At 33.9% G+C, this 12368-nt stretch overlaps 1 protein-coding gene across 7 annotated transcripts in view; it reads right to left on the bottom strand.

Annotated features, from left to right (window-relative positions):
* Positions 1-12368, bottom strand: part of Rbpj (recombination signal binding protein for immunoglobulin kappa J region) — a 246838-nt gene that overhangs the window by 46703 nt on the left and 187767 nt on the right. For 6 of the 7 annotated variants that reach the window (XM_013149988.3, XM_063240476.1, XM_003467392.5 and 3 more), the window contains one exon: positions 3216-3254. In XM_013149988.3, the coding sequence (XP_013005442.1) occupies positions 3216-3254 (39 nt within the window). Of the gene's footprint in view, positions 1-3215; positions 3255-6677; positions 6790-12368 lie in introns of those variants that run through there. The other variant, XM_063240474.1, reaches the window with a different exon arrangement.

Here is a 12368-nt window from a genome sequence, read left to right as displayed (position 1 = left end):
GCATCACCTTCGAGCTGCTGAATTATTTAATGGTCCCTTATTATTTTTAAGAGATGTTTCCTTTCATGATCACTAGCTGCAATCCTGTCTTCAAGGTCTGAAAGTCTTCAGTTTCATTTATGCACTTTTGTCAGCTTTCAATGGAATTTTTAATTTCCTGGTATCTCTTTGCATTTGTTTCATGTATTCTATTTTGTTTCTGTATTTTTCATTCAATGTTTCCATCATTTTTCTATGTTCCTTTTTTTTAGTTATGTCTTCTCTAGCTATGTGGAGCAACTCCTTCACTATCACTATCATTTGTTTTTTATCTGAGAGATTATTTCTGATTTGATTTCCTCTATACTCTCATGAATTTCTTTACCTCACTTGCTATCTTCTCAGAAATTTCAGGTGTGTATTTTCCAATTTCTTCTATTTCAGTGTCTCCTGTACTTGTGGATGGACTACAGGTCTGAAACAGCATTTTGCTTTTCTGTCTTGCCATTTTCACTTTGTGGCTTCAGTCTTTTCAATTTCATTTGTATTGCATGTCCATTGTGTGTGTCTTAGTCAGGGTCCTATTGTGTGGCTGGCATTCACCCAGTCACAAGATCCCACAGAGCAGGGGAGGGGCTGGTCAACTTGAATTTCCCTTGCAGGGCTAATGGAGTAAGTCCTTGATTCTTCCCGGACTGACTAGCCTAGGAGTGTTGATGCGAGGCAACCCTTGATTTGTATTATTACTGCAGCTTCAGACTTTTATAGGCTGCCAGACCCATGAGTCCATGATGTGCACTCGAGTTAGGATCCCACTGCGTCACGGAGGGTCTCACATGCCTGCTGAGGTTCCTCTGGATGGAATGTGGGGTCACCAACACCCTCACTGGCCCGCCCAAGGGTCCTCCAAGTTAAGAGAGGGGTCACCTGTGCACTCATCATGCCACTTTATCCAAAATACTTCAGATTAACGCCATTACAAAAAATATAATGTTAACTCCTGCTTCATAACAAAATAAAGAAATTTTTTCTGCCTCAAGACAGGAAAGACATTACTTAAATATAGTTGGTTCAGCTCTTTGGTCTCCTTTAATCTAGAGCAATTCCTTAGTCTTCATTTTATATAATCTTGAGAATTTTAAAGGATAAACACCATTTATACTATTTTAAAAGATGTCCCTTAATTTTTATCCTACTCCAAAAGTGATACTGTTTCCAACTGTGAGATGCATATGATAGCTATTTGTCACTCCTGTTGACATTAACTTAGATTACTTGATTAAAGGTGGTATCTGCCCCATTGTATACTGTCATGCTACTGTTTTATCTTTTCAATAGTCAGGAGTCACCTTGAGACTACATAAATGTTTAAGTGTTCATCAAACTTTAATTCAGAAGTTAAGTGAGCAACTGAAGATTTTGCTGGGAATAATTATTACTACACTTCAACTGTCCAATAGTGATTTCCTTAATTCCATATTCTTTCTATACTTGTTAAATAGTATTTTTCAGCAAAGAAAAGTTAATTCTATTCCTCCACTTATGACTCATTTTAGTAATTTTATAAAATTTATATGTAGAGGGAGAGATAAATTATTATCTCTGCTGTTATTATTATCTCACTATAGGCTGTGACTCTGTTTTCTTTTTCTTTTTTTCTTTTTCTGGTACCAGGGATCAAACTCACAACCTCACACTGTCCAGTCAGGTGCTTACATCACTGAGCTAAATCCTCAGCCCAGTTATCTTTTCACTTAAATGTTTAGAACCAGAAGTGTTCTAGAGTTCAGTTTTTCAGATTTTTGGTATATTTGGGCAGAATTTAATGTTTCAACATCCCAAGTCCAAAAATCCAAAATGCCTCAAGAATCTAAAATTTTTTGAGTACTGTGTCAGCCTCAAAATGTTTTTTGGATTTTGGAGTAGTTTAGATTTTCAGATTTCTGGATTAAGAAGGTTCTACCTGTCTGTATTGACTTCTAAACTGCTACTTGATTTTATGAGTTTTAATCTACTATTTATTTGCTGATCAAATGTTTCCAATTTATCTGATGATCAAGGTATAGGAATATCTTCAAACCATTTCCTGTGTTCTTCTGACGTCTCCCTCATTCTTTTACTACTCAAATTACTTATATATAATGCCCAAAACCTGCATATTTTTCATTAATTTTTATAACAGAAAGTATAAAAATGACAATTTTATCAAATTTACTTAATACAAAAATTAACTGGTAGAAATGACACCTGCCTCATTGAGGCTGTGGACAATCAGTACATAAACAAATGCAGTGCCCAAGTGACATTGGGGATAAACTGTTAAGTGGTTAATTGCCATAGTTCTTTTAATAGTACCAATGACTTGGAATAGCCTAAGGGAATAGTAAGAAGATGAAAAATCATGAGGCTTTAAACAGAAGTATCAAAGTAAAAGATATACTCTGGAATAAAGGGTACAGAACAATAGTAGAGTATAACAATAGTTTATTTAGAAAAAAAAAAACAGAGGCCAGGGGTTTAGCTCTGTCTGCCTGGCAAGTATGAGGTTGTTAAGTTTGATCCCGATACAAGAAAGAAAAACAAGAAGGAAAAAGACAAATATATCCATCTTTTTACATATAATTTTCTTGAAAAATTATTTTAAAAAATTATAAAACATAAAATAATACAAGGTTTCAGCATTAAGTCTGACTTTGACTATGAAACTGGGTTTACTTTACAATCTGTACTTAGAAAAAATTTTAATCATTTTTAAGATTATTACTTTAAATGTGTAATACTAAAATGTGCAATACAAAACTAATTTTTTGGTATTAGAGCAATTTGTTTATAAGCTCATTAAAATGTACACAATTTTATGTTTTCTCTAAAATAGATAAAAACTTGGTTTTGTTTAAGATTCTTTTCTAAGATTATTAAGTCTTTTGACACCTCACCTGTAACCAAAGAACTGTGACTAGCTAAACACAGCTAACCATAGGATTCTATAATGTTGCTGGTCTTGCTTCTCACTATATTATAAAAGTTGGTGCTTGAAAAGATTTCTTTCTTTCCTTTTGAACTATATCCTCATATTCCTGTTTTGTCTTTTGAAAGAGAAAATGGAGGAAAGAGTGATTAACAATAAGCTTGTAACATAGGTACCAATATGGGAAAGGTTTCTAAAAGTACAGTAACAAATGGCAAGATCTACACACACACAAACTGGCTGAGTGAAAGCATAATGTAATGCTTACCTAGTGAGTCGTTTAGGTGGAGGCCGCTCACCAAATTTCCTGGGAAGAAAAAGAAAAATATTTTTAAGAACTGTCTCATAACCTCCATATTTAGCTTTTCAGACCCCATAAAATTTTCTGTTTGATTTCAACCCGAGGAACAAAGAAAAAAGAAATTCTCTAACAGTCATCTCTAACCACAAATAACAAAATACACATTTTAAGAGTTAAAGAAAGACACCCTAAGTAGGCCTTGCACACCCACTGTAAGCAAGCAGCAGACTGATGAAATGAAAGTGACAGGCACCTCAGAAAACAACCAAAGACCACAGTCCCTCATAATCAGCAGCAGAGAAAAATGCTCAGGACCCAAGACGGGGTGGTGTAGAGCTCACAAGTCTTCATCCTGTGTCTGAAACTAGCCATTACACTTTCCATATATTACTCTATTTAAACCCTGTAAAATGGGCTGGGGATTTAGCTTAGTGGTATAACCGCCTGCTTTGCAAGAGCATGGTCTTGAGTTCGATCCCCGGTAACTCCTGCCAGAAAAAGAAAACCCTGTAAAATGATTCTATGAGATACACACTGACCTCATCTTAAAGATATAAAAAGTATCTTGTACAATGTCATAAAGTAAGTGGCAGGCCAAGTTAGGAATGAAATCCAGATTCACTCTATCATACAGTCTGTCTGTGACCCTATGGGCTAGCACAGAGGCATTTCACTAAGCTGACAAAGGCATAAGCAAACTCAAGAATGTATTATGGTTCACATTATACCAATGGACAGGCTCTAGAAAGAGTTTAAACTCATGATTTGGCATTCTCCTGCTCTGCAGCTCTGACGTTAGTTACCTGACTTGCTCCTGATCTGTAAAAAGACAAGGATTGATGAACAAATTAAGTATAGCAATTAATGGTTTAATTTATATAATGAAAATATACAGAATAGTACCTGGAACACAGTGAGTGCTCAATAAATGTTAGTAATTATCATTTTAAAGTTATAAATAATTAAGCCAAAAGAAGTAAAAGAATTAAGATGTTAATAGAAACAAGTATATAAAGAATATGTAGCTCCTTTTATGATGACCTGTTATTTCCGCTGTAGTAGGAAAATGTGGTTTTCTGCAAAATGATGAAGGCATGGCATTTGAAGAAAAATACCAATAAATGCCTTTTGTTTTGAAGCAAGACTTTGCTTTTAACAGTAAATGACTTGTTCTCAGCAATTTCTATACTATATTTGTGATATTCCAGAAGACTATTCACTTTAATAGTCTTTAGGCTCCCACTTAATTTTTTGTAATCAATTAAATACCATAAAATGATATTATGAATTAGTAATTTATAATGGCATCTAAACCTGAATATTTTAATTTTTTCATTAAATACTGCTGTATTACAAAGTAGCTTTAATTGAAGCAGCATAAATAAGCAAATTATCCAAGTTTTTAGAGGAAGAATTACTTCTGATTAGTCTTGATTTTAGCCAACAAATAATTTTTAAGTCAGGAAATAAAACACAATTTTTTAGTAATAACTGTAACAAAGTGGCTAGCGGCCATATGTTTAACTTACTTTACTGACCGGTCTATGTATTACGCTATGGAGTTAAAAGCAAAAATCTATTCTTGGGTCTTTTTCCACAGGAAAGATTATTTTGAAATCTCTGAACATGATTAAATGTACCACTATAACACATAATTACAACAGAGTAAGAACTGCCTTACTTGGATGGGTACAGAATATCATACATAAACCAAGAAGTTTATACCTATCGAATTATATTTCATACTGAGAAGTAAGTATGCCTGGAATCAACTAAAGGCACAAATGAAAAACATTTCAATAATGTTGTTACCCTTCCAATCACTATATTAACTTTTAACATTTGGACCATGAAGTACCTGTTGGAATCTAGCATGTTAGTTACATAACTAGTAAGAGATTCATTGCACTTAACACTGAAATATAAATTTTATTCCTAGATGTTTTGAAATTCTACCAAAGTAAATGTTGATGAATATATCTTTTAAAAAATGCTTATTAGATCAAGTCAGCAATTACATAGCATGTTTATGCATTACTTCTACTGGAGTCTACAGGAAACATAAGCACAAGAGCTAAATATAATTGCTTGCTGAATCTGGAGAGCATTTTGTACCAAACATGTGTCATTCTACCCAGGTACCATCCTGAGCACCTAGGAACTGTAGAAACATTAAGATTAAACTGCTTCTTCAGTAATGCAATAAAATTTGTGTGCAATCTTGATCCTCTCTTTAACACATATTCCATGACATTCCTACTTATCTCATTATCTACCAGTTACTGCATTAATTGGAATGGGGTTGAATTAAAAAAATATCTAGTAGACTCACAGTATACAACTGCTGGTTATAAGCCAACTAAATTCATTTAATAAATATTCATATAAAAGTGTCATGTTATACCAAGATATAACATGTACCTGTACTTAAAAAGACTCACCTCCACTGCCAACCTGATAGATGACTAACATGAAAAAATGAAGAACTATCGACCACAAAAAGGCAGCCTATCTTTAATCATGAGTGATTCAATAAAATTTATGATGTAATATGGCAATCTATCTTAAAAACACAATGTTTAGGGGCTGGGGATTTAGGTCAGCGGCATAAACACCTGCCTTGCAAGAGTATGTCCTGAGTTCAATCCTTGGTACTGATAGAAAAAGACACCAAAAAAAAAAACCCACACATACACACAGTGTTTATTAACATACTTTGAACTGACAAACCAGAAATAAGCTGAACCAACCAACCTTAGGCTAGTCTTAGGTAAAAGTTTTTCATAATAGACTATACAGTATGTTCCACAACATAAAAACCAAAAAGCAAAACTAAGTCCTTAAGTGCTCCGAGGGCCTTTTTAATTTCATGAAATAAAAATTTAAATCTTCGTTACAACAGAGAGTCATTACTATCCAATTTCTCATTTAATGATTATAGACTGTCAATATCTTATTTACATGAGCAGTTTTCTCCAATTCTTTGTAATAAACTAAACTACTATTCAATGTAATAAACTAAACAATTCTGGCAAACCCTTAAAGAGGAAAAACTATGATTTCTGACTTTTCAAAGTAGCAAACAAAAATTAGCTGGTATACTGTAGATTTACACCATCTTTCATCCTAGCTCTATGACAGACAGGCAAAGAGGTCAAATAAAACACCTTCTTACCATTATTACTCATTGTGTTCATGATACAATAGCTGAACAAAACGTACATTCTTCACTCTATATATACCTTATGGATAATTTTAAACTAATGAACAGATTTTACCTTAACTGAACTAACTTCTCAAATAGATTTTTATATTCAAAATAAGAATAACCACTATATTAATTACTCCAGCAGAATCTGATTTTATATACTAAAGTGTATAAAGATATTTTAAAAGTTGCAATTTATCATCAAACAAAGCACTTCCTACCTGTAAATAGTAATGAAGTTTCCATATATTCTCCAATCCATTAGAAATTTTTAAAAAGTAAAATATTTGCCTACTTGTTATATTTACAAACACATACTTCCTTCTCCTCAGAAATGGTACAATAGTGTTTCCTATACCATATAAGCTTCCTTATATATTTACCAATCTGTTAAGGAAGTATATGACCACAAATGCACTGGGGCCAAACATGATAAGAGTTATCAGAACTTCATCATCTTTACACCTTTTTTGGCTAAAAGACACTTTCCATGACAAAACCAAGTCAAAAATGAAAAAGGGAAGGGAGGAGGACCTTCTTTAAGTACACGATAATTTAGTAATTACACAACTACAAAACAAAGCAAAACCCTGATGTATTCTGCCTTAGTAACAGCACTAGAACATTGCTTCTGAACACAAAACCGTCACTGGGTTGTGAAATTTAAAATAACTCCTCATGTTTTTCTCTACTTCACAAGTTTTCAGCTTAAAAACAAGATTAAGATAAATGAATGAAAAAGTACCAATGAGATTTGGAGGAAATAGAAAAGAAAGCATTAACAACTTGAATTAGTGCTTTTTTTACTTTACAATTTTTTATTTTATGAAAAAAAAATTTTCATAACTAAATAATAATAGTAGTCATTACACTGTATTAATATCTTCAGTACAAGATATAAATAAGATTCTTACAAAAAAGAAACAAGTAACAGAAACTTGTCAATGAACTAAGATAAACTATTAGTATAAATGAAACAAATTAGCATAAATATTAAAGTATTTTTTAAAACAATATGTGATTTGGGGAAGTATTTGAACTTATTTTCTAGTTATCACTCTGTCATTTTGCTCTTTATCTGTATTTATTTATACTTACATACATTTTTTCTCTCATATGAGAGGAAACGATGTGACACTGGTGTCTATGAATATTTCACTTAACATTATGTTCTCATAATTTACCTATAAATGCCTTGTTTGTCTTTCCTTATGGCAATATACTACTCCACTATATATAAATACCACAGTGTCCTCATCCATGCATCCATCTGTTGATGGGCATACATGGCTGCTTTCAAGAGTTAGCTACTATTGGGGGCTGGGGATTTAGCTCAGTGGCATAAGCACCTGCCTTGCAAGCAGGCAGTGGTGAGTTCGATCCCTGGTACCGATAAAAAACGAAAAAGACCAAAAAAAAAAAAAAAAAGAGTTAGCTATTATAAACTGCACTGCTGTAAACATGAGTATGCATGTATTCCTGACGTATGAAGATTACATTTAATTCTTCTGGGAAGACACCTAAGATGGATTACCTCAATTTGTATTTTAAGTTTTTTATGGAATTTCCACATTGATTTCTACAGTGGTTGTACTACTTTATATTCCCACCAAAAATGTAGTGGGATTCCTTTCCCCACATACTTGTCAGTAATTGTTAGTATTAGATTTTTTGATGATAGCCATTCTTTCTGGGGTAAGATGGTATCTCAGGGTAATTTTAATGTGCATTTCTCTGATAATCAGCAATGATGAGCATTTTTTAATGTATTTATTGGCTATTTGTACTTCTGGAAGTACAAGCCATATCTGGAAGTCTAGTCATATTCAAATTCACAACTAAACCAAACTTTACATCAAATCTGCTATATGGAATTTAAATTTTACAGAGTTCATAAAAACCAAGATTTATATATAGAAGAAAGAGTAGGAAGAAAAATGAGGACTGATTAAGACCTTAATCTCCTAGTATGCTCAGTATCTGGCTTTTTAGATTTCTCCAATATGAGTACCAGGTTTGGTTAAGGCTGTCAGTCCAAATATCTACACCTGAAGGATGTCCCTGGGTTAAATATGCAACAACAATAAGCTTTATTATGCAGACAGCATAAATAAGCTATGAGAATACTGATCTCCACTATGAAGACCTTATATGAAAGTACAGTCTCAAAAATCTTTAGGGGAGATACAGTATAGCTCAGTGGCACAGCACATGTTTAGTTTTCAGGAAGCTCTGGGTTCAATCCCCAGAACTCTATATCCTGCATGTATACGCACATGTGTGCAACACGCAATCATATACACATTGAGTGAGACTGAGAAATATTGCCTTTGTGATATTGCTGAATTTAAACTGAATTTAAACATGAGGAATAAATTCAAATTGTGGGACAGATTTTTTTAACAAAAAAACTAAGGAACTGGCTCAAGTTAAAGATTAGACATGTAACAACTGTACCATGTGACATATGTACAGAAAATACTTTTGCTATAAAAGATACTAGACAACTGATAGAACCTGGACAAATTCAACAGACAAGAGAACTGCATCAACTTTAACTTCCTAATTTTAATAACTACACAGCAATTACATAAGGGAATGTTCAAAACTACTATAGTATGACAGACCTTACATTCAAACATTTTAGGGGAAAAGTTCGTGTGTGTGTGTGTGTGTGTGTGTGTTCAGAGAAGGGTAAACTAAACATGATAAATGTTAACATTTGAGGAATATGGGTGAACTCTGCGATATTTTGGCAACATTTCTGCAAATTAAAATTCTATCAGAATGAAATGGATACACACACAGAAGCACACCATCTCTTAATCTCGACTTGGGCCTGACTCTGCCTGCTGCAGAGCCTGACAGTGACAATCTTATCAAAAAACATTCATGGGAGGTGGCTTTGTGGCCAGTTCTCTGGCTCCACTTTTACATCATTAAGATAATTATTTAAGGTCATTAAGATAATTATTTAAGCATTGCCTGCTGTAGATCCAAAATTTGAAAACACCTAGGGGTGGTATACAGGTGAAGAAACAGGAGCTGCCATATATTGTTGGGGGTTTAAATTTGTGCAACTTTTTAGAAGACATTTATTTTTACAGTGTCTAGTATATTTCTTTGACCTGGCCAATTCAATTCTGGAAAATCTGCACACAAGTGTGTAACTAGTAAACCGTATAAAAATATTCATAAAGATGTTCAATAAAGCATCATTTGTATCAACAGAAGAACTTTTAAATCATGTGTCTGCTAGTCACACAGCATCTCCCATTTATGCTGATTGTAGACACACAAAACAAGCTATTCAGAAAGTAGCATTAATTTTATGGGTAACAGATATATATGATTTACACATAATTATTAATAGTAACAATGGGCAGCAATAAAAATTTCATTTTGCTTTAGAATACATTTATAATCTGATAGATTCTTTGTCTTTACTAATTAACTTCGGCTAAGTAAACAAAATGATACTCATGTTCTAGTGCTCAACCATTAGCCACCAAGTACCAATTCTAGAATACACATGACTTAAAATAGAGAAAATTAAGAATAAAAGTAGAGATAAGAATTTAGCATTTAAAAAATCTTAGTAAACAAATTTCACAAAAGGAACCATTTTTAAAACTTTGTGGCACAATCAAACACTCACATGCATACCCTATGAAAACCTCAACTTCCACAAAAAGAATACAACTTAATAAACCTTATGGAGATTCTAATTTTAACTGGTGCTAATAACTTCTACAGGCATTTCACATCATCTTATAAATTGTGTTGTCATACGACACACATGTATTTATGAATTTTAGTCATGGGCTCCTGATCTTCCTGATTTTGCCTGTCTCAGGTTTTGTTTTCTGCTATCCTGTCACCCAGTGGACAAAGGAATGATAAAGTTGTGTGGGAGGGGTCAAGCAGTGTTCAGACCTGGAAAGTCTCACCTCTCACACAAGGTTGACACAAACAGCCAATGAGGAAAGAAGCAGGCAAGCGCTATGGAAAAAGGGCATGAACTCAGAGTTGGTTGCTTAAATTCAAATCCTGGTTTTAACACAAACAAGTACAGTGACCTGGAATGAGCTTAAATGTTGTTCCATCTCCGTTTCCTCAACTGAAAACACAGACAAAAGTAAATTCACACAGGTTGTTTTCCTTCTTCTTTTTTAGTACATGCTTGTGGGCATTCAAAAGGTTCATACATATAAAGCACTGACAATAGTGCCCAGCACCAACTAAGCACATGATAAAATATCACTATTCCTTCAATGTGGATGACTGAATGATACCTATATTAACAAAAACAATAAAGCTGAAATGAATATTATTTTTAAAATACATATAATCTGATAAGAAATGAACTAACATCCATTATATAAAAAGAATTCCTATAGCTCAATAACAAAAAAGGGTGTAGCTCAGTAGTAGAGTGCTTGACTAGCATGTATAATGCCCTAGTTCTATCCCCAGTACTGCAAAACAATGATAACAGCAAAAACCTCATTGAAAAATAAGTATTTTCTCTAAGAAAGATATAAAAATCAGTAACATACACAAGAAAATCTACTCCACATCACTAATTAGGGAAATGCAAGGTAAAACCACAATGACTTACTACACACCCATTAAGATGGCCATTCTTATACAAACAACAATAGAAGTAACAGGGTCAAGAAGGATGTGGGGAAACTGGATCCTTCAGGCACTGCTGGTGAGACTGTAGAATAGTAGGGCTGCTATAGAAAACAGCATGGTGCATCAAGAATTTTAAGACGAGTTACCACATGACCCACCAATTCTATTTCTGGGCACACACCCAAATGTGACAGCAAAGACTCAAAATGATAGCTGTAGCCAGGAATGGTGGTGCGGACCTGTAATCCCAGTACTGGGGAGGCTGAGGCAGGAGGACTGCTGCAAGTTCAAGACCAGCCTGGGCTACAAAATGAGCTCAAGGCCAACCAGAATTGCATAGTGAGACCCTGTTTCAAGAAGACCAAAAAAAAAAAAAAAAAAAAAAACCTGAACACCAAGTTCACAGTAGCATCATTCACAACAAGCAAAACGTGAAAAACCCAAATGTCCACTAACAACGAATGAATAAACAAAATGTAGTACATATGGACAGTAAGATATTACTTAACTTAATGCAGGTACATACTATATAGATGAATCTTGAAGACATTATGTTAAGTGAAATAAGTCAGACACAAAAGGAAAAAAGTGTGTAAGAGCTAACTAGAGTAATCAAATTCACAGAGACAGAAACCAGGATGGTGGTTGTCAGAGGCAGGCATGTTTGGTACTCAAAAAGTACTCAATAAATATTTGATAAATGAATAGATGAATGAGTACATTATTTCTTAAATACAGCAGCACCTATAAAACATGCCTTTTAACAATGAAAAGACAATTCTTTCCACACTATCATTCCACAACTGCTAACTAGGCATAAGAAATCATGCATTAGATGAATGGCAAGGAGCAAGCTATCTACACCACAGGCTTGGGGTAACCATTAACTCATCACTGCAAATGAATGGCAGAGAGGCCCCAGGGAGGCCTTTTTTAAAGATAAGGGAAGATGGGGGACAATTAAAGAGCCTGACCAAAGTTCTCAGATCTAGAAGGTAAATGGTAGGTAAAAGTGTAAATTCAGTTATGACTCCAAAGCCACTTGATTTTCTCTCTAGTCAATAAAGTAGCAATCTTACAACAGATAAGTAAATAAATAAGCACATATAGAATGAAGGACGGAGGAATTATTATTAAATCGACACAGAGTTTCAGTTGAATTATATGAAAAAGCTCTAGAGACAGATGCTGCTGATGGCTGCACAATGCGAGCAAGCGTACTTAATGCCAGTGGACTGCAGATGTAGAATTGGCTAAAATGATTTTACATC

The sequence above is a fragment of the Cavia porcellus genome, unplaced genomic scaffold (assembly GCF_034190915.1).
Source record: "Cavia porcellus strain 051 isolate PalLab524CR breed Dunkin Hartley unplaced genomic scaffold, mCavPor4.1 scaffold_30, whole genome shotgun sequence".
NCBI classification, from domain to species: Eukaryota; Metazoa; Chordata; class Mammalia; order Rodentia; family Caviidae; genus Cavia; species Cavia porcellus.
Note: the sequence above shows the minus strand (reverse complement) of the source record. Positions and strands in the feature narration are given on the sequence as shown.